This window comes from Poecilia mexicana, unplaced genomic scaffold (assembly GCF_051168715.1).
Source record: "Poecilia mexicana isolate PSO_F unplaced genomic scaffold, ASM5116871v1 scaffold_10, whole genome shotgun sequence".
Classification (NCBI taxonomy): Eukaryota; Metazoa; Chordata; class Actinopteri; order Cyprinodontiformes; family Poeciliidae; genus Poecilia; species Poecilia mexicana.
In genome coordinates this window covers 27,255,993-27,279,110 of record NW_028263379.1, presented here as the reverse complement: position 1 = coordinate 27,279,110, position 23,118 = coordinate 27,255,993, and the positions used below count along the sequence as shown (strand labels likewise).

Sequence of the window (23,118 nt, the reverse complement as noted above, 5' to 3'; positions counted from 1 at the left end):
TAAAAGACTTCAATGTTCAAATTTGACCTTCTGAATCTCACTCGCACCAAAAGGACCCTCAGTTGGATTTGGGGATGGACTTTGACTAGGCCATTCTAACATGTGACTCACTACACTTTGACTCCAGCCGTCCCATTGTAGCTCCGGTGGGCGGTCAGGGTTGTTTTCCAGATGAATGGTGAACTCTGACCCCAATCTCAAGTCCTTTTGCAGATTTCTTTTGCCCCTCTTTATTTAGCTGAAACCGTCGTCCACACAGTCCCTGATGAAGGAAAAGCATCACCCACAGCATGATGCTGCCATCTAACTTCACATTGGAGGCAGAGTGATATTATATGCACTGTTAGTTTTCTCCTTCATCAGCATTTCACAAATATAGTTTTGGTCTCATACTACAAATACATTTTCTTCTTTTAAATATGAAATTATTTCAACAATATGTATTATTTTCCTTCACAACTGGCCTCTACTACCATGGAAAATTCTCTCAAGATCCACTAACGTCACAAAAGGTAAAACAGTTCAAGGATTTTATTTATTTATTTTTTAATTCATTGTGATCACGGACGTTATTAACAGCGAATATTTCATCGCTTAATGGGATTTTATCGTTTGGAATGATGGGGGGGAAAAGTGAACAAACAAGATTGTGTAACTTCAGTATGACAGCTGCAGTCTTTGCTCCTAGGTGTGGACAGTGACATTAAGTGGATTTACTGCCTAATCGCCGCTATTCTCGCGAGATTTGCTTACTTTTCGCCCCCCAAATAACAGGGGGGCAGCCCTCATTCAGATAAGTTACGTTCCGGCTCGCCTGTGCTCCGTGGAGTTATTGTTCACTTTGCAGCTCTGACAGTGTAGCCAATCAAGGTTCAAAGTCCTCCCACTGCTGTCTCTATCGGTTACAGTTGAGGTTAATTTTAGTAGCGTGCAAACAGTCTAACCCGAAGCGCCGCTCTTGAAAATGGTTTCTTTGTAAGAAAGAAAGAGACAGGGGGAGAGAGGAAAGAAGGAGGGAAGAAAAAAGTTGTGCAGCGCTTCATTCGCGGATCGGATCGGCGGGACGTCCCTTCCCTTCAGCGACGTCGTCGGCTGATCTGAATTCCCCATCCGCTGAGACGCATGAGTGGAGTCTTACTTAGTAGGCGTTTTCTCGCCGGGAAGAAGGGGGGGGGAAAGTGGTTTGTTTGCTCTCCGTGCACTCTGCTTTAACTCCAAGGACGAGAGCCGAAGATGGCCTTTCGCTCCAGGCTGCCCGACCGAGACGAGACGAGGATGACCGAGAGGGATCGCATGGAGACCGTCGATGCATACGCGTGTCCAACTCTCGAACTCAGCCGAGCCGTGTCGGTGTCTCTGGGGCTGGACCCGCTGTCGTCTCCGCTCGGCGGTCTGAACCAGTGCCCCAGCAGCGCCTTCGGAGACTGCGAGCCCGCCGCCGCCGGCGGAAACAGTTCCTGCGGAGCGCCGGAGTTGGGCACGCCTGGAAGCGCGAGCTCGGAAGGAAGCAGGCTGGTCCGAGCCGACAGCAGCCTCGGAGTGGACGAATTTGGGGAGGTATGCCACGGTTTGCGGCAGGTGAGCTGCGTGGATCAGTTCAGTTCGGGGGACATGGACGCTGCGCAGACTGTGACGCGCGGCTCGGTCATCTCCAGATTCGTTTGCAAGGACTCGAGCATGTTCATGAACTCGATAGCGGAGGTTCCCACGACCCCTCAAGTGACTGAAGTTGGATCTTTGAAACCGTACTCCCCCTACTCTGCCGAGGCGAACCTGTACAGAGAGACCCAAGGTGTGTGGTGCGCCACCGAGCGCGCATACGGCGAGCGATCCGAGCCGCATAGAGGCGCATACGACGGACACAGTTTCTTGTGTAAATACTGCGGACAAACCTCTTTCGGACCCAGGCAAGAGTGCGACTGTGTGTGGTACAGGAGAGGTGAGCGAGGCGGTAAAGGCGGTGCGCCAGTTTCGACGGTTCAGGCGTTTGGCCAAGTGGAAAGTTACCCAGACGCGATTCCTCAAGGGCAAAGCGCTTTTTCCACTATCAAGACTGAACCTTCCGTTTGGGTGCACTGCACAGATCGCGGCTTCAGGTAAATTACTGCTTCTGAGTTCCTTTTTTTTTATTTGTTTCAAACCAAGAGGACAATCTATTTCCAGAGCCGCCCCAAGCCATAAGCAAAGTAAGCAACTGCTTAGGGCACCCAGGCCACCAGGAGGACCGTAAGAGTTCTTGACCTCTCACGGAGAATATATGTTGTTTTCTCTTTGTACTTGAATTTTCCAAGTTCTTAGTCATAAAGACCGCCCCATTAAGCCAGAATTCCAACTAGGAGTGTCGGAGAGTTGCTCAGCAGCACCAAACTTCGGATCCAATATGGCTGCCGCACATAAATCATGGGGAAAGTTGCCAAATGAAAACTATAAATTAGGATACTTGATGATTTGTATCTCGTGAAACCTGTTGCATACACAATGTAGTGCAGTCTCTACTTGTGAACATGTTCTTTTAGTGCTTAGTTAAATTTTTATCAGCTTGTGCTCCTCCTGGTTGTTAACACCACAACAATTAGCTTCATGAGCCTATAACTCCTGTGTTATGGGTTCACGGATCCAAGCTACTACCCCCAAGAAATCAAACATAACTGCATCTTTAAAAAAAATAAAATAAAAAAAAAAACCTACTGCCCAATTTTGTAGCGGTGTGTGGAGGGGGGGGGGAATCAAATATTGTTCATTATAACTTAAATTATTTTCTGGCACGGACCAAAAACCATCTCAAAACTTTTAATTTTTAGTTGCTTTTGATTAAATATTTGTTTTTATAAAAAAAATGTATTCCTTTAAAAAAATTACTGTGGATATTTTTCTTTTAAACTTCAAGTTTTTAAATTTACCTCAGCCATGTATTCTTCTCCTTGTGTTAAAGTCATATTTTATATCTCAGGTAATTACAAACCAATCAATAATTAAAAGGTAAATATTTTTTCCCCCTTCCAGACTCGGCTGAGTGTGCGTTGAATTGCTGCACTCCAGGCACGAATACCAAACCCAGGCTCGTCGCCGCAGTTTATTTACAGCTTCTTTTTTTTTCTTTTTCTTTTTTTTTTATTGAAACATGACCTGGAAATGGGGTCTCAAATGAAATTCTTGTTCAGGGTTTTCCATATAGTCTTGGGCCGGGTCTGGTCTGGGTCCTGCCACTTTTAATTTTCACGGGCTATCAGTCAATCCCTTCTGCGTATGGTGGAAAACAAAAGAGCAACGTGTTGGGGGGCTGATGGTGGTGGTGGTGGGGGGGAATCACGCTTCATTACAGCGACGTTACTGACAGGCACTTACTTTTAAAGCGCGATGGTGGTGAACCCCCCTGATATCTGATTTCAAACCCAATTTCCCTTTGAAAAAGCCACATGGCATCAATAGATTGTGTTGATTCAAAAAAAAAAAAAAACGTGACCGTGCCCCCCTCATTGGCCATGACTCGCATTGTTACTTTGTGGAATCATGGCCTGTCCCGCTGCAGCAGCAGCTGCGTATCTACACCAGAACTGAACCGCACACACACACACACACCCCTCCGGTCCCCCCACCACCCCCTTTTTTTTTTCTTTTTTGCGTTTTTCTGCTCTTGGCCTTGGCCGAGCTGCGTTTCAACATACAGCCGTTGTGAAGCAAAGTTCACCCAGTTCCCCCCCAAAAAATGTCCAGAAATGTCCTTTTATTTGTGCTGCAGCTAGAGCCGACTTCCAGACGGGGAGTTAATGTATCAGCGTGGCCATAAACAAGAGATACAGCACCTGTTGCTGATTCGGTGCTGGGAGTGGAAGAGTCTAAATGCCACGGGTTGCTGATTTCCAGGACTGTGGCATTCTTTAATCACAAGTTTTTATTTGTATCTTAGTTGAATTCATCTCTTGTGTCATCGGCTCTGTGTGACAGGAAAACTAGTTGTAATTGGATTAGATTTTAAAGGGCTGGTGCTCTAATTCTCTGTGTGGAACAGATCCCACTGACCTTAATCTATAAATATATCTGATTTACTCTGTCCTTACATGCTTTTTTTCATGCATGTTATGACTGAAAGTCATAAAATGGACCCTGAAATACCCTGGTAGTGTTTCCTCCCGCTCCACCGTTTATGCATATTTTAAAACCATTCAGACAGTGGTCGGTATTAGGCTGTCATGGCACGATCACTTATGCATTAACATTTTTTGAACATCATTAGTAGGGTTTGCTATGGCTGCTATGGCCCACCACCCAGGGTGCCCTTGGGTTAGTGGGTGGCAAAAAAATAAAAGATATCGCACTCCACCTGTGCAACATGGAGTGGAGTGTAAACTGTTAGAAATGACGATTGTACATGTCTGCTGGCTAATTAAGTTGGTGTCTGCCTTGGTAATCCTGTGTAGGGTTTCATTAGATCTCTTCTTTTCATCGCTTCTCCGCGAGCGTCTGATTCCGGCTCGAGACACCTGAAATTGTTTTATAGTTAAAGAAAGGAATGTAGGGATATTATTAATGTGCTTGTGAAACTTTACTGAAGGAGCGAGGTCCACCGGCCTCGTCGGTGGCGGCTTTTCAGGAATATGGCTCACCGCCCAGGGGGCCAGTGTGAAAGGGGGTGTGGTGCATGGCGGAAGGGCTGTGATATATATGGCGGCTCGCTCTGTCTGGTTTATAGATTTCTATTCACCATTAAGTTGAATTGGGGCTTCTGGGCTTTTTAATTTGATCAAAATGAAACAAAAAATATCTGGAGTGAATAATTCAAAGTTAAACAAAAATTTATGAAACCTTTGTTCTGTTTGAGAAATCACTCAAATAAATCCTTATCTTAGTCTTGTGAATCCAGTCTTGTGTTCTGCACTTCGACCCAAGGCGGCAGTGGGATGATAACATGATTTACTTGCTTTATTTAAAACAGAAACGAACCATTTGTTTTGTACTGATGGTATATTAATGTATCATTGTAATTATAACAATCTTATCTGTTAAATTTTTATTTTTACTTAGATATGCAGACTTCAATAAATAAATCTAAAACGCGCATTAAACTTAGCAACACTTTTCAAGTACTTTTCAAGTACTATAAAGCAGTTTATAGAGGCGGTGCTTTTTTGTTGTTCACATCATGATTGTTTGTAGTTTCTTTCTTGCCCGTGAGAAAAAAAGTATAAGCTTCCTTTCAGCCAGCTGGTTACAGTGTGCAGCTAACGTGTGGAGGGTGTCAGCACTATGTTACTCTACAGCTGGGAAAAAAAAACAAAAAACCTCTCCTGGGCTTTCTCTGGCATCTTATTTAAAGTAGGGCTTCAAAATAAAATCTATGATTTGTTTCAGACCAGATCCGATTTTAATCGATATCCCCACACCCCCCCCACCTCGATTTGTTTTCTTAAAAAGAAAGCGCAAATGACAGAAAAATACTTTCAAAGAGTGGCTTTTATTTCAATTAGCCTTTCCGTGAGTTGTACGATGGAGTACCAGGGCCAGGCTATGAGCCATTTTTTGTTTAATTTTCAGAATATAATTTTCAGAATTTCTAGTGAAATTTAATTTCACTAGAAAAAAAAAGTCTTAGTTTGTACGGTTTGTATCCTTTGCATGAATGTTTCAAACTCCTGCTACTTAAAATAATTTAATGCTGTGTTAAAATATAAAGTATTGATAAGTATTATGTGTTGTCTTTAAAACTAGTACCAAAGTATAACTTCACACAGCGCTCAACATTTCTAATTGTAGGTTTTTTTTGTTATTTTTTCTTGTTGGAGTTCTCATAAAAACAGTACTTATTTGTCCTATGATTATAAATTTATTCACGTGTTATTCCAACTCAATTGTAGCACTTACCGTATGTTTGTAATATTCCGACTTTATTCTCGCAATTAAATCTAAAAACAAAATTGCAGCCAGGCAATAATAGTCCGTCGCAATGTTGACCTGAATTCAAAGTCCAAGCACATAGAACCTGTGAAACACAAGATGGCCGCCCTGGCAGTGCTGACGTCACTTTGGAATATGGAAACCCAAGAACCACATTAATAATAAATAAATAAACCAAAATTTTCCAAAAAGTGAAGATTAAAAAAAAAAAAAATCCGATTAAATGATAGAATCGATTTATCGCGCCGCCCTAAATTAAACATCTCCAGTCCAAACCATGATGGAAAACTTTAGCGATTCTTGAAACTGAAACATTTGAAAACCATGGCTTACCATCACAACGGTCACAATTTGCGTGTGTGTGTGTGTGTGTGTGTGTGTGTGCGTGCGTGTGTGTGTGCGCGCACTTCCAGGCACGAGGATTTTTTCCCAGGCGTGTTCCTGTCAGACAGGAGAGTGTGTCAGGTGTGCGGCGATGACGCCTCGGGTTGCCACTACGGAGCGGTCACCTGCGGCAGTTGCAAAGTGTTCTTCAAGAGGGCTGCTGCAGGTGGGAGTGACGCAAACAACACCACAACACACACACACACACACACACGCACACACGCACGCACACACACACACACACACACACACACACACACACACACACACACACACACACACACACACGCACTCAAGCATCCCTGAGTGCACATCAAAATTACAGTATGCATCCCCTGATTTAATTTTATACACCCACCTACTCTCTGCCGTCAGGGCACAGCGACCTGACATTATAAGGCCGAGCAGTTTGTTATCAGAAAACACCCACGTGGCGTTGCTATGAGTAAAAGGCCGAGGCAATGTGGATTCTTTTTTTTTTTCTTTTTTTTTTTTTTTTTGTGTGCCTCCAGGAAAGCAGAACCACCTGTGCGCCAGCCGGAACGACTGTACCATCGACAAGCTGAGGAGGAAAAACTGCGCCTCGTGTCGGCTAAAGAGGTGCTTCATGTCCGGAATGAGCCTGAAAGGTACGCAGCTTGTAGGCATGAAAAACTGAAGGAGAGAAAATGTGCCAAGAAGAGAAATGTAACAACAAGAACCTTTAGTTTAATATCTTCCTCAGTCTAACAAAGTTTTTTTTTTTTCCAGGACTGACCTAATCTGTATTTATCTCCCATCTATTTTCCCCTCATCTCTGACCAGCTTTTTCTGTCCCTGCAATTAAAAGTGCGTCCCCAAAGCATTATGCCATCCCGCCGCCGTTTTCCACAGTTGGAGTGGAGTTTTCACAGTGATGTTCGCCATGCCTTCGACACACCCCAAACACAACTTTTATGGCTTTCTCATTGTCTCTCTTCCAAATATTTTAAGAACACTAATAGTACAGCAAACACTTTCTTCCTGCTGAGCTCTGCAGCACCTCTACGGTTATGTCGGGGCCTTCAGCTGCTTCCCTCCGATTCGTTTTCTCCGAGTTTTGCCGTACATGCGCTGTCTATTTTTAGGTTTTCGATTTAAGCAGCGCTTTTAGGTTTAGGTTTTCTAACCTAAACCTTGCTTTTAAACGCCACATCTCTCTCCCTGACCTGTCTGCTGTTGGTTCTCCAGTGTTCTCTAACAAACCTCTAAGGCCTTCAGAGAACAGCTGGAGATTACATTACACACAGATGGACTCGATTTACGAATTAGGTGAAGGCAATTTCCTGCATTAGATTTTATTTAGGTCTGTCAGACCAAAGGGAGCTGAAACATATGCATGCCATACTTTTTCGCGTTTTTTTTTTTTTTTTTTTTTTTTGTTAAAAAAGCATGCCGAGAAAACACGCAGTACTTTGTGTTGGTCTACCGCATGAAAGTCCAATAAAACACACTAAGTGTGGCAAAATCCCAAGTTCAAAAGGTATGAACCCCTTAGCAGGCTGCTGTATTCGCTGTGCACATGGATAAAGAACGGGTCAGTGTGGTCAAATGCCTAAGATTCAGCAGAGCAGAACTGTTCCTGCTAAAATTTAGCGTGACAAATTCAATTCAGCGGAGGTCAAAAAGACCTTTTCTGTCCTTTCTGTCTGCCTGTTGGCCGGCGAAGAGGAACTTAACTGACGTGTTGATGATAGGAAACATCACAAGAAGCTTGTGAACAACTTTAGCCTCATTTGTAGTAACCACGTGCTGCTGTTTTCTTTAGGGACATTATTTGGCGAAAAAGAAAGAGCTCACTTGTAAGTGGGGCTTCCTGTTTTAGCAATTTATCTTCCACCTGGTGTGTGATTGTAGGCCGTAGGCTGAAGGGAGCCGGACAGACGAGAGGGGGAGAGGAAGAACAGCAGCCTGGTGCCTGGGGGCATGGAGAGAGGGAAGGGAAGCACAACGTTGTCTTGGAGCCTGGAAATGCTGCTGCCAGGGCTCAAGGTGGGGAGGATTAGTGGCTCACGAGCTCAAATATCAAAGAGATTTGCAAAGAGTGTGACCATTTTATGTGTGTGTGTGTATATATATATATATATATATATATATATATATATATATATATATATATATATATATCATTCTTCTGCTCCTGTTTCTGTGTAAACTCCTGCAGGGCCTCAACTTTTAGGGATCCCCCCAACTATGCGCTCCTGCCTCTCCCTGCTCACCATCCTGCAGTCCATCGAGCCTGCCGTTGTTAACGCGGGGCACGACCCCGCCCAACCAGACAGCCCCGCCTCCCTGCTCACCAGCCTCAACGAGCTCGGGGAACGACAGCTGGTGACCGTTGTGCGCTGGGCAAAGGCAATACCAGGTAAACCGGTATGAGCCGGGGCGAAAGAGGGGGCAGATTTTTTATTTATTTATTTTTTTCGTGAAAAGCGCCGCGAGCTGAAAATACCTGCGGCAGCTGTCTCCCACTCAATACGTGATAAATAATAGCACCGCTTGGTCGGACCTGTTGACAATCCTCCACAGATGCGCAGTTACTTGCGTGACTCATCAGATTATAGGGCCATGAAAATATTTCGAAAGCTGGCACGAGAATCGCGGAGTGTCTTTTAGCTCGGTGCCTGACCTCAAAAGGGTTGGATTTCATTTTAGGAGATTATCATGAAAGGTTATAAGCCGTTAATATCTCACCTGCAGCAGATAACTCTCATGGCATTTTTATTCGGTGTGCATGTGGGGCCGCACGGTCCATCTCAGAACGTATCCAATTCCAAAAAGTATATATCACGGTGCTTTATGCTAGCATTCTGTGAAACTTTGAGCAGTTTTCTCGCTTTGCCTTTGCGGAATAATTGATCCAGCAGCTGAGGATTATTTACACAGGAAGTGGTGGTTGGAGGAAGTGCACCACTAATAATATTTCAGAGTGAAACACGAACTGAGAGAGGACATTTCCCATGTGAGTTAGAAAGCTAGCGTTCTCGTACATTAGCGGTCACCAATCGGGAGTTTCACACGTCGGAGAAAGACTCGGAAATGTTTTATTTTGAAAAACAGTTCGCCCCCTCTCACTCCGGCACTCCTACAAGTAACATTTGTCTCCCTGGCATCATCTCTCTATGCTTGTTGGCGCGCTTGAGACATACTTATAGTGCAGACATTTGACCCTAATGCAGACAGCTGGTCCAAAGCAAAGGATCTCCCCGCAGAATCCACCACACAGGCGCCCTGCTGAACGCTAAATCTGCTGCCGTGCTAAGCGCAGCACCGGTCACATGACCGCAGCGCTTCGTGCCAAAACAGATTTTGCACGTGTCTCTTCAGCGTATTATCGTCACCCAATGCCCCTGTTTCCACATATGCATGAAACGTTGTCCTGCAACACGGCGTGGGCCCGCAACTGCTTCGGTGCCGCCTGTAATTTTTGCCTTTTATACAGTTTTTGCATTTATTTCCGGGAGACTCAGACTGGGAAATGCTTCATGTGTCCTAAAAAGAGTTTCATGCAGAAAGGCTCGTCATTTTTATGATCCTCAGCTTCTGTGTGTACAACGATCCAAAGAAAAACATAGGGTCATAAAATATGCTTTACTCAGAAGACTGTGGATTTTTTTTTTTAGATTAGATCTTTGTAAATGCATGTAGACTGAAGGGAGAAACCACGAGAGTTGTCTAAGCTCAACTGCTTGCAAACTTAAAAAAATAAAAAATAAAAAAAAGGCCGATCCCTTTAACACTGAAGCAGTCTGGTGCAGAGCAAGCTAGCCTGTTCAACTATAAGCCACTAGAGGGAGATGTGTTCTTGTTTATGGAGATGATAGAGAAATGAAAATGCAAAGCAGGGTCTCTAGTATGATCTTTGACATTATTACGGTCTAAATTTTATTAATTGAGTTAATCAGGATATTATTCATATTATTATTATTACTATTATTATTATTATTATAGTTTTCCCATTTCCTAAAATGTCCATTTTATCAACAGGTTTCCGTGACCTGCATGTGGACGACCAGATGTCCGTGATTCAGTTGTCATGGATGGGGGTGATGGTGTTCGCCTTGGGCTGGAGATCCTACACGCTCACCAACTGCTCCATGCTCTACTTTGCGCCCGACTTGGTGTTCAACGAGTAAGTCACGCGAAAAAGTTTTTTTACCCGTCCCAGACGTCTAAACTTGAAGGAGTTCTTGGTAGCAAGTTGAGCGAGTTGACTAAAGTTTCCCAAGCCTGTCGCTTCGTCTTAAGAAAACAGCGGGGAGGGAGGAAAAAGTTTGTTTGGGGCGTAATCAGTTGTAATAATCGCAGCGGCGTGGGGGTCTGTTGGAAATATCGGGAGATTTCCACCTGTCACCGTCACTGGGAAGCAGAACCACGGTGGAATACGTGGTTCAGAGGAAGACTGACTAATCAAACAATAAAACGCGTGCTTTTTCAAGACGCGGCGGTAAACAAGCGCGTTCTGATCTTACCACTTCCTCTGCGTCTGATACGCGTGGCCGCAGAGGGATCACCTCTGATGATTTATTCCATTTAATCTCTCTTTTACCGAAGCAGTCGTCTCATCAAGATGTTTGCTTTCGTTCACCTTGATACGCGCCGCAACCTTCCAGCCTCCACCCAAAAACCTGTCTTTAACTTCAACTTTCGTCTTTTGTCTCTGCTTTGAACTTACAAAAACAAAACAAAAAAAAAACAAAAAAACCGTACTGCCGCTTTTATCACAAATCTCAATGCGTGATATGCATGTACACAGTGTCTTACAAATGCATTCATATTCATGGAGTGGTAAAGCCAAGTTTGTCACCAGTGATGTTGCAAACTTCTGGAAGTTGGTGCTTTTGTTAGATGAGACCAAAATTGAGCTTTGTGTCTTACATGAGTTTCAAAAAGCTTAACCATATACATTATGAGCGAACCGCTGCCACTGAAAGACGCGGTGGTGGCAGCATGCTTCTGATGACTTTGGAGGAGTTGCTGAGGCAGTCTGTTGACACGCCGTCTATAAATCTGGTTTTTGTGGAGAAGGAAGTCAATGTCAGATTAATGGTTACCACAAGCCATAGTGGTGACTTGTGGGTCAGGAGTCACGTTGACAGAATATTTCCTGTATTTGACTTTTTTTTTAGATGGATTACAACTTACATCCTTGATTACTCGGTGCATAAGTGCGAACATTTTCAACTTACTTTGCGCACAGAGTACATCCCAGAGGAAACTAATTCAATCACTAAAAAGAAAAAAAAATCCTTCTGAATATCAGCTCTGACATGGACGCTGAACCGACTGCATCTTGCTGACCAGGAGCTGACAGAGTTATGGACGGGGACACTTTGGAGCGTGTCCGCTTCCAAAACGCATTCGAGTGCTGCTTTTAATTTCTGTCTCCAGAGTGGTGGCAGACCTCAGACTGGCGTTTAGATCTATAGCCGGAGCCCGGCCCAAATTTCAGGTTTTGTCAGCACAAAATTATTTGCTGGATGGACAGGTTGGGTCGGGATTCTTTGGCGCCTTTAACAAGTGTGCAGCAAATACAGAACAGGTAAAACTGAAGCGAATGCTATGTTGTGAATGCTCCGTCTAAACAGAGGAGCAGGCAGTTTACTTTATTGGAGAAAGAAATGAAGAAAGGCACACAAGTTAATTAGACTGCAACAAGTGCAGCGCGCTGGACAAGTAAAAGCCTACACGCCCCCGCCCTGCTCCGCTCCTATCAATCACACATCCCAAATGATTTGCACCTGACTCACCATGCGGTTACAACAAGCGCCAAAACGGAGCTGGGTCTAAAAACGAAATGGGGTTGTTTAATTTCATTGTTTGGATGTAGTTATTGGGGGAAACAGCCAGTGGTTTTTGTGGAGAAAAAGTAAATGTGCTCATTTGCTTGGTGTATGATGGGATCTGGATTCTCTGTTCATTGTTAATTAAACCAAATAAAAATTAAGTGCAATTGAATAACCAGGATTCAATTGCAATTATTTAAAATTAAGCGCATTGTTATTTAAAAAAACAGAATACGGCCGAATTATTTGACTCCGTCAGAAACATCTTTGGTTCTGGTCAATCGAGTCCAACATTTAACTTCTTGGGCAACTGTGTTTGGGCAAAAACTAACTTTACATTACCCTGAACACAGTGTCTTTGTAGTGAGTAATGGTGGTCGCAGCAACCTGCTGTAAGGAGCAAGATTAGAAGGAAATCTGTTAGAGGCTGTAAGAGACTGCAGAGTGGGGCAGGAGAACAACACTGAGCATACAGACAAAGCAACAAGCAAAGGGTTTTAGACCAAAGTAGGTAGTAGTGTTTGAATGGCTCTGTGAAAGTCTACCCTGAGATACCGTGAGAAGAGCTGCTCAAAGACACTTTCTGTTCAGTCCAAGTGAAACTGAGCTACTTTGCAGAAACAAAATGGGTGAATTTCAGTTTCGATCTTTGGGCAAAGGCCCAAATGATTTGTTATTTAGTCATTGGATATTTACAAAACATTTCAAAAACGATGCATCATTTTCGCTCTGCTTCACTATTATGCACTACTTTGTGTTGGTCTAAATTCCCAGTAGAAATTACATTAAGGTGGCGCGGTGTGACAGAGTTCCGTAGGTATTCGCCGTTTTGCGAGCCGCTAAACGTTCGCCGCCGCCTTGCAATCCGGTTGAACTGCTGTGAGCGGCGTTCTGATGGCGTACAGCCAGTCATGCGCCTTCTCAATTTTTCTGCCATTTTGTGTTACATTAGCAAAACACTCGTTCTCTGCGCATTAGACCTCCGTCGCTCCTACAGGGCCGCCCGCGACCGCCGCGGTTAATGGATACGCCTGCCCGTGTTGCTGACCCTCATTTTTCTCTGCCCATCTGTCGTTCTCCTTTTCCATTATCCATCTAACTCATTTTTCTCTCACCCCTGCCGTGCTTTCTCCGATCTCCTCTTCTCTTGTCCCCACAACTATTAATCCTCTTCCTCCTCTCTGTGTGTTTCTGCCAGAACATCTCCTGGCTTCACACTTCTGCTTCTGTCACACCTTGTATCCGATCACTCCTCTCTCCTCCCTCTAATACTGTGTTTGGTTGATTTTTTTATTTATTCCCCCCCCCCCCCCGTCCCCCATTTTTCCTCCCACCATCCCAGCCAACGTATGCAAGTGTCCAGCATGTACGAACACTGTGTGAGGATGAAGCTGCTCGCCCAGAGGTTCTGCAAGCTGGAGGTTACCGAGGAGGAGTTCCTCTGCATGAAGGCCCTGGTCCTCTTCAGCATCAGTGAGTCACCCGGGATCATTTCCAAAAAACAGCCCCGTTGAAGTGAAATACGACTTGAACAGAGCGCGGCCCATGCTCCGGAGAATTGATGGGGAGGGATAAAGCCTGTGAGAGTTATTGTTGTGTTCTGGCTTTGTGGTCACAGTGCCAGTGGAGGGCCTGAGGAGCCAGCGCTGCTTTGACGAACTGCGGACCTCCTACATCAAGGAGCTGGACCGCTTAGCGAGCCACCACGGGGAGACCACCCGGACACAGAGGCTGTTTCAGCTCACGCAGCTACTGGACTACCTCCAGTCGGTAATACATGGGACTCTGTAACCCAAACCCCCCACACCCCCAACCCCTGAACCTGCCTCCTTCCTTCCACTCCTTACTTGTTGCTGATCTGTTACGCAAGTGTCATTTTGTCATTTTTGGCTTTCATCAGGTGAAAGTCATTTGGATTTCAGAACACTAACACTGTATTTGGCTCCCGGCAGTACAGTGTTGGTTTATTTTTACCGAACGCGTTCAGGTTACATTAACAGAGCCACTTATTCTGTTTATGTAATTAAAAAAGAAAGAAAGGAATAACTGCCTTGGCAGACAAAGGTTCAGTTCAGCTCTTCTCATCTCCTCTGCTCTGGCTCCACCTGCTGGCTGCGGAGTGTCACTGCTGAAATTCAAAAAATGCTGTTTGGTTTAAGTCAAGTGAAAGTTTATTTACATGGCGCATTTACAACAGCCTCAGCTTCACAACAGTTACAACATCGCAGGTAGAAAAATGATCAAATAAAAATAAAATTAAGTTTGACAAATATAATAAAAAATAAAAACAATAAAAAAAAATTGGAGCAACGTACCAAAAAGGCAATAATACGAATAAAAACCAAGACATATTTAATTTCCCCCCCAAAAATTCTAATTAATTACCCATTTTTCCCTGCTTTTTAATTGTGTATTTATTTATTTTTCACATTTCGTCACATCAAAAAGGCTCAGACATATTGCCTGTTCCCAAAAAAGAAAAAAAAATGACACTAATATTTTGCTTGGGTTGTGGGACCCATTCGCTGTGGCGTAGTTTCAATAAGCTTATTCACTGTCACCATGTTTACTTCTATCCAGATTTGCATTTGGCTTTCGCCAAGGTCATGTAGAAACGATAGGAGAACGAGACCACAGTGGGATCAGTCTCCAGCACATCCCGGGTTCTGGACTCTGGTGGCGACAATTATGTTTCATGCTTCTTGAATTTCAGCTCGGTAAATTTCGCCGTTGCCATCTTGGAATACACCAATGCCGTCAGGTTAGGGGGAAACACGTCCGTTGTTGGAACAACCTGGTCATTCGGTATATTCAGGTTGTCAGCTGACCACAATCTTTGGGTATGTAATGTTGCTGAACCTGACCGACTGCAGCAACCTCAGATCATAGCACTGCCCCCCACAGGCTTGCACAGCAGACTCCAGGGACGATGTCTGCATCAATTCATCTGCCTCTTTTCATCCCAGAACAGGATAAATCTGGACTTGTCAGACCACATGACCTTCCTACATTTCTCCAGAGTCCAGTCTTTAAGCTCCCTCTGCCTCACTGATCAGTGCTTTGCTTAAGGCTAGACAGCTGTTTAGGCTTAATCCCTTAAATTCCCTTCGCATTGTGCATGCGGAAATGCTCTTACTTTAATCTCTGGCTAGAGCCGGGAGTTCTGCTGTTGTTTTTTTACGACGTGAATTCACCAAATGTCTAAATGACCGCAGATCCAGATCGTTTCATATGTTGTCCCAACCACATTTCTTCTGCGAAGATGATGGTTCCCCGTTGTCTGTCCAGTTTGTGTTGGACAGCCCTTAACCCATTTTTTTGTAGTTTCTGGCTGGGTTTCCTGCAGAAACCCCGGCGGTAGGGGCTCTGGAGCAGTCAGTCAGCGCCCCACCATGTTTTTGTGTTAAAAAATGTCAAAAGTTCACAGGAAATTTAACAATATGACTAGGTAATTATATGTTATTGGAAGACATTGTTGACAATATTTAAACACACCAAACCAACACAAAAAAATATAGTTAATTATTAGCTTGGTCTTAAAACAAGTTACGTAATGCTGGTCACATTCAGAGCCAACCCAAGACATTGAGTGGACTAAGTCAGGGCCCCCAAAACCTTCTGGGACCCTCATTGTTGCTTATATTTTAACGCAGATGATAGATCTATAATTGTAACGTTTGTTTATCGAGAATGACAATTCAATCAAATCTGAACCAATGGTTTCAGCAGAGATAAATTAAAAGCCTTAAATTGTTTAATATTTAAATGTAGGATTTAAAAAAGTTGGCAAGTTACCTTTTTGAACGTGCAAAAACATAAATTTTCATAGTTTGTTGTGTTACCATAGCTATGAAACGACGCTAGGAGTTTCATCTTTGCGTTTGAGCTCGGTTTGTTCACAGACATGTCTCAGAAAATAACCCATTATGACTGATTGATTTTAAGCTTAGCCAATTAAGATTTTTCGGGGTGAAAGTTACTTGACCTCCTCTCCCAAATTTCACTCCATCTCTATATGTTGCTTCTGACGTTCTTAACAGGAAGCGAGAGGCCCTAACTTATATTCCGCTTAAGGCCCCATAAAATCATGGGCCAGCCCATGAATCAAAATGGACAATGTAAAGTTATCTAAATATACTTAGGGTACAAAATTCAAGAATTAAATAATGTCTGCTGCTTGGTGTGGTATTTTGCTCTGCTGGTTGCGATTGGTTGGTATTTATCTATGCGAACGCAGGATTTGTAAGGAACACCGGCTGAAAAAGATCCGCCTGTGATCGTCTGTTGTGGTTCATCGACATTTAAAGCTTCTTCAAGTTGCAGGCACGTGCCGGAACATGTATCGAGGGAGCAAGTGTGAGGTTTGAAAGCACATGCCGCACACTTTTCTTTGTTCTCATTGCTGCTCTCAAAACAAACACCTGCGACTATTTGTTAACTCATATTTGCGGTTCGCATTGAGCGGTACCGGCTTTTACACTTGACGCTTACCTTGGTGTAGTAAGCGTCAGCAAGGTGACGCTCGGCGACGCTTCTGCAATGAGAAAACCTCATTGCAGAAGGTTTTCTTGGCTTTCTACAATGAGTTCTTACAGGGTGGTTCATGCGGGTACGGGTGAACCTCCTCTGCAGGAACACCATCCGAATCACCCGGTTTGAGAGAGGCGGCGCGTGCGATCCGCAAAGCGGTGCATGACCAGACACAACGACAACACACAGAGGCGGCCAACCCAGACGGTGCGATTAGTGCGCCCAGTTCAATGCATCACCTACCCATGGGTTCTACCACTGTTTCTGGTGTATGAAAACCTTCTCTAAAATGAACAAACAAGCGACGCTTAGAGTAAAATAGCTTGTTGTCTGCTGAAAGATACTCATTTCCATAATAATTATCCTGTTTGAGGCTCTGACCTATATTAGCTTTCATAATCAAGGTGGTGAAGTTTTTGGACAGGCAGTGTATTTTATTGGGATTTTATGAGGATGGATGAACACAAAGTAGTGCATAATTGTGAAAAGGAAGGAAAGGAACACATGGTTTTCAACTTTTTTACAAATAAGACGAAACGGAGGTGTGACGTACGTTTGGCTTCAGCCATCTTCATCAATATTTTGTTCTCTCAACTTTTACTCCAGTCATCTCTCTTCCAGCTCTGCACATCTCAACACTGAAGTCTTTAGCACAGGTTCAGTCACATTTGATGGAGAGCGTCTACGAATAACTTTCCGAGTCTTGCTGCATATTTTTGAGTGAATTTGGACTTTGAATAGGCCATTCCAACACATTAATAGGTTTCGATCTAAACCAGGGGTCTGCAAGCTGTGCCTCTGGAACCAAAGTTGGTTTTCCTGACCTTCTTTGGCTCTTAATGGCGTTGGCTAAAAATAAAAACATTGGCTGGGATGTATTTTTTAAATAATGATATGGCAGATATAGGGTTTAGGAGTTTTTCAGGGTTTTTTTTAATGAAATATTTGGATTGAATTTAAACAGAGCGGCACAAAAGTAACAAAAAATGACAAAAGCACCAGTGATATGTTTAGCTTCATCAATCTTGTCAATGGGTTGGAAACTAAAGCACGGACAAAATAGCTACTCCCTCTCCGTTGATCATCACAATTGTCACAAAAAGTAATAGTATATAAAAATGTACGTAGAATTAACAAGTGAAAGTCAGACTTTGCTTTTAAACTGTGCTCCAACAGGATCATTTTGAACAAACTAACTACTGAAACAGGCATTGACAAAAGCGACAGAACCTGTAACTCACTGCAATCAAACGACTTCTATAGCCGTCAGTGAGACCGCTGCGACTTTCCACAGGTATCTTGGTCCGCTCCTCCTGCTCCAGTTCTCTCACATTTGAAGGTTGTCTTCTCCATGTTTCAGCTCCCTCCACAGATTTCCAACAGGATTTAGTTGAGGGCTCATGGAAGGCCACTTCAGAACAGTCCAGTGTTTTGCTTTTAGCCGTTTTTGGGTGTTTTTAGCTGTGTGCTTTGGGTCATTACCCTGCTGGAAGACTCACGACCTGCGACTGAGACCGAGCTTTGTGACGCTAGGCAGCACATTTTTCTCCAGAATGCCTGGTCTTGAGTTTTCATAGTGCCCTGCACAGATTCAAGACGCCCTGTGCCAGATGCAACCTCAGAACATAACCCAGCCTCCTTAATGTTTCACAGTAGGGACAGTGTTCTTTTCTTGGTTTTCTTCATTCTTGGGTCTGTGAATATAGAACTGCCGTGCCAAAAAGCTCCAGTTCTGTCTCCTCTGTCCAAAGAACTTTCTCTCAGGAGCTTTGTGGTTTGTCACTATGCATTGTGGAAAATTCCAGTCTTGCTTTCTTTTTTTCTCGCTTTGGTCTCCGCCTTGGTCGTCTCCCACTTTGGCTCGAAGCAACGATGGATTGTGCGATCTAACACTGGCGTACCTTGACCTTGGAGCTCACCTTTAATTTCTTTGGAGGTTGTTCCAGGCTCTTTGGTTACCATTCTTGCGATCCTGCTCTTCAATTTGTCATCAATTTTCCTCCGGCGGCTATGGAGGTTGGCTGGAGTCCTGCAGACCTCAGACGTCTGAATAATATGTGCAATTGTAATCACAGGAGCGCCAAGCTGCTTAGAGACAGTCTCTCTCGTAATGCTAATTAGAGGACACACCTTAGCTTAATATACGGTATCTCTGTCGTCAATTATGCCAACCTTTTTTCTTTTTTTTTTTAGAAATACCAGCATTTTTGTCCAGGTCTGTTTCTTTAGTTTTATTTTTATCAAAATGATTCAGATTAACCACATTTCAAAAACAATGCCTGCTTCTTATAGCTTAATTTCTTTGTAAATGTTTAGTTTTCAAGTTATTTCAGTGACCATTGTGGATTTTCTTTTGTGTTTAATAGAGTTACCAATTATTTTTCTACATATGTGCTTTTTTATTATGATCTTTCTATAAATTTAAATATCACATAGATGTTTGTTTTCTTTTTAAACTAAAAAAAAATACAACAGTAGATTATATTTAGCTGGACTCAGGGGGGTGGGGGGGAGGTCTCTTTGGCTTGTAAATGTCCCAAAATCCCCTCACCTAAACCATCCCAACACCAATTTAACTGTGTTTAGGGTAGTTTTCCTTCTGGAAGTTGAAACTCCACCCTTGTTTCAAATCTTTTGCAGCCTTTAGTGGTTTAATTTGATCGCACTGGATTTTAATTGGGGCATCAGTACAAAAAAAGGGGGGCAAATACAAATAAATATCACAGAAAAAAAAAGTTCAAAGGAATATGAATACTTTGAGGTTGACGTTTTTAAACATCTGTGCTATCAGGTTATGAACTACTGCAGCAATAAACCGTCTATGCCGTCTTTATTAGCAGCGTCAGCTCAGGATAGTGAACCACCCTCACAGGAATGCTTACTTTTCCCCCGGCAAACCAGACCAACTGAGAAAAATTAGCAGCAGACGTTTGACTTCTAAAAGTTGTAAATTACACTGCGTCTCTTTACATTCACAGAGTCTGAGAAGTCAGACGGTATGGCTAGACGGGAACCTGACAACTCACAGAACACATTGCCAGATTTAAAGGGGGTCACATAGTTTTTTTTGGGGGGGGGGTTTTGTCCATCCATCCTCTACCATCATTTCTCTCCCTCTCTTTCTTTCTTTCTTTCTTTCTTTCTTTCTTTAAAACATCTGCACACATTTGCCTCCAAGATAAATTCCATCAGTAAAAGCTGAAATAAATCACCGGCTGAGAGCTTGTTTATCATGCGGACATGTCAGGCAGGCTGTGAGCTTTCTGTCTGCCGAAATTTATCGCCCAAGTATTTGTCGTTATGACCCGAGGGAGCGCCTGAGAACAGACTTTTATTTACACAAAGTAAATGTTTTTACTCAAGGAAAAAAGGCTTACAAATCACTTACGCTCAGATGGATATCTTTTTATTTTTAACAAATTAATACATCAGCAGCTCTACGGGTCCCACTGACATTTTAAAAATAACAAATGTTTCACCACTAGAGGGAGCAAGTCGACCACTTTCCTCCTGAAGTGGAAACAATTAAGTGCCAGCAGACAAACTCCTGAGATCATTGATCGTGTGTAACCCCAAGAGGATCGGATCTCTCCTACAGAGAGCAAGTTTTGTCCCTTAAATGCTCTGCTGTGTGTGTCACGAGTTGGAGAGCAGCCAGAGAAGAGGGAGAAGACCAGAACTGATTAAGGTCTCGCAGTTCAGGCCTTTTTTTTCTCTCTCCTTTTTCCACCCATCTGTGGAGCGTAGAACGTCAGATGTCTTTTTCAGCACTAACCGCCTCGTGCACACGTAGCTCCTAACCACGTCTCTCTCTCTCTCTCTTTTCTCCACCTCGTTCTCTCCTCCATCTTAGGTCGTGAGAAAGCTGCACCAGTTCACCTACGACCTCTTCATCCAAGCTCAGTCCCTGCAGATGCGCGTCAACTTCCCGGAGATGATCTCCGAGATCGTCAGCGTTCACGTGCCTAAGATCCTCTCGGGCATGGTCAAGCCCATCCTGTTCCACAACACGGCCTGAGGGGGATTTTTCCTCCGGGTGGATCTGAAACACGAGGGACACGCGTTGCGGTTTTCACGAGGTGACGGAGCCTTTCAATCGGACCCTGATAGACGGAGGGGATGGCACATTCTTCCAGTGTTTTGTAATCCAGTAAAAGTCCACTCTGCTCTTCTTTCTCGCTGCCTGCTCAGTGCATCACACACACACACACACACACACACACACACACACACACACACACACACACACACACACACACACACACACACGCACACACACACACACACACACACACAGCACATGGTTTTCTCTCTTTTTTTGGGGGGGGTTTCTTGGAGAGCTGATCACAACACTTGCATGCATTCCTGCACATCAGCCAACGGAGTTGGGCATGTAAAACCTCTTCAGCTCTTCTTACTGATTACTGTCAGCTGAAAGATAAAGCCAGTATCGTAGTGAGAAAAACATGTTTGCAGAGTTCTCATCCCCAAAAAGCTTTTCTTCTGTGTGCTGCAGTATGACATTTGAACTAGCTTTTTTTCCACAATGAATGTGATTGTGTGCACCTGACAGAGAGAGAAAGAGAGAGAGAAAAACTGCTTGATTGGCAGATAATAACACAGTTGTGACTTGCATGCTAAGAGGAAAAGTTATCTCGCCCGAAGGCATATAAAAACATTTTTAAAAGCTGTTCTCATGTCTTAGAAAAAGAAAAAAAAACTTTACAAAAAAAAAAAACTTGGCAAATAGTTTTATGTATTGTTCAGTGTGTTATAATGAACACCTTTAAAGTGCAAGTGACTGCGGTAAAGCTGATTTTAAGTGTATATTTATGAAAAAAACAACAACTTTGGATCCAAGTAGAAAATGATCAGAAAGAAAAGTCTCAAATACTTGTTTGCCAGTTAACACTGAGGGGAACTTTATAAAAAAAAAAAAAAGAAAAAAAGAAGCTTTTTGGAGTGCCAAACACTGTTCAAGTACAACTTTTTCAAAGTGGATATTTCATAATGCTGTGGAACTTTTCTACCGTTTCTTAAAGGTGTTCTTTGCAAAATGCTTTCTTGTGTGTCGTCATGTGTTTATTGTAGCTTCGATAATAAATGTCCAGTAAAGACACTACGCGTTGGTTGCTGTGTTTCTTGCATAAGCAGTGTTGGATTTATGGGCCAAAGCAGAGACGGTATCAGTGAAGACGCAAAAACCCTAACAGGGTTTTAGCATTTAGCTAAAACTTTGAATGTTTTTCTAACTTCTGGACATTTTTAAAGTAGGAATGAGGAGAGTTGCTTTTTGATAATTGGCACTGTTAATAAAGTTGAAACTGTTTGAAATGTAAAAAAAAAAAGAGGAACATTTACAATCATTTTTTAAGTATAAATACAAAACAAGGTGAGTTAAATTGCTATTTAACAAAATCAATTGGGCTATAGTAATGTAAACCTCAGACAAAACAGGGAATATTTGTCAGTTTTTATCTCGTTAAACCAATGAAGTTATGAAAGACAATCAACATTTCATAATTTCCAGGCTTATAGTATGTAGTCTGAAAGTTCAATACTCTCTAAAGACATTTAAAATCTACAAGTTCAGAAAGTCAAAAACCAAACATGAAGACGCAATCATCTGGTTGGTCTTCAGTGTTAACAAGAAAAGAGTTTGTATTTAAGGCATGAAATGCTTTTGAAATCATAAAAAAACCTTTTAGGCCTGTTGTAAAAGGCTAAATGTAAACCTTTTCCCTGACAACCAAAACTAGGGCGCGCCGTGGCAACAGTCAGATATGCTAGCTTACTGATAACTCTGACACTTAGCGTTAGCACCGTGGCTAAAGAAGATAAATCTGGAAACAAGCTTAAGTTTTTGCTCCAACATAAAAACTCCTCTAACCACACATCTTGTGACTTGTTTCCAACAGCGTTGATATATTATTATTTCATAATAGAAGTCATCTGAATATTGCAGCTTTAGCATTTCCTGCTGGACACCAGCTAACTGAATTGACATATTTAGAGACTCATCTTTAGCTTTAGTTGGGATTTATTACCAAAATAAAGGAGCTAATTTATGGACGTTACATCATGAAACTAATGTGCTTCATCATAACTTAAAGAACAAGAGTGGCTGACATTTAATACTCTCCAAAGTTCCTTTTTATAGCATGGTGCTGTATTTACAGTTTCAAGCATAGATCTTTCTGCTTGTGTTTAATTGTCTGTCAAATTGATTTATTTCTGCCATGTTTTCCACTAGCTAAACAGGCTCTACAGGACACAACACAAACAGAAATAATGGAGTTGACAGCTAAATAAACATAGCAAATTTAAACAAGAAGTTGTGGAAATTAGCAATTAGTGGATCAAACAAGGGACTAAGCCCACTTTCTTTCTAATCCTTGTTTAATAAATATAATCTTTTATTAATTATTATTATTATTGATTTGGGTACATCTAGAGTTTTCTTGATATTTTCTAATTGCCATTTCCATGTGGTTGTTTCTTGTCTTTT

At 42.8% G+C, this 23,118-nt stretch overlaps 1 protein-coding gene across 1 annotated transcript; it reads left to right on the top strand.

Moving 5' to 3' along the window:
- The first annotated feature begins 682 nt into the window (after nucleotides 1-682).
- Nucleotides 683-21,732, top strand: LOC106928838 (progesterone receptor). The gene is made up of 9 exons (XM_015005375.2): nucleotides 683-2,096; nucleotides 6,306-6,442; nucleotides 6,789-6,905; nucleotides 8,152-8,286; nucleotides 8,459-8,659; nucleotides 10,282-10,426; nucleotides 13,423-13,553; nucleotides 13,699-13,850; nucleotides 20,464-21,732. The coding sequence occupies exons 1-9, from the start codon at nucleotides 1,234-1,236 to the stop codon at nucleotides 20,626-20,628; spliced, it is 2,046 nt and encodes a 681-aa protein (XP_014860861.1). The 5' UTR covers nucleotides 683-1,233; the 3' UTR covers nucleotides 20,629-21,732.
- The last annotated feature ends 1,386 nt before the right edge of the window (nucleotides 21,733-23,118 follow it).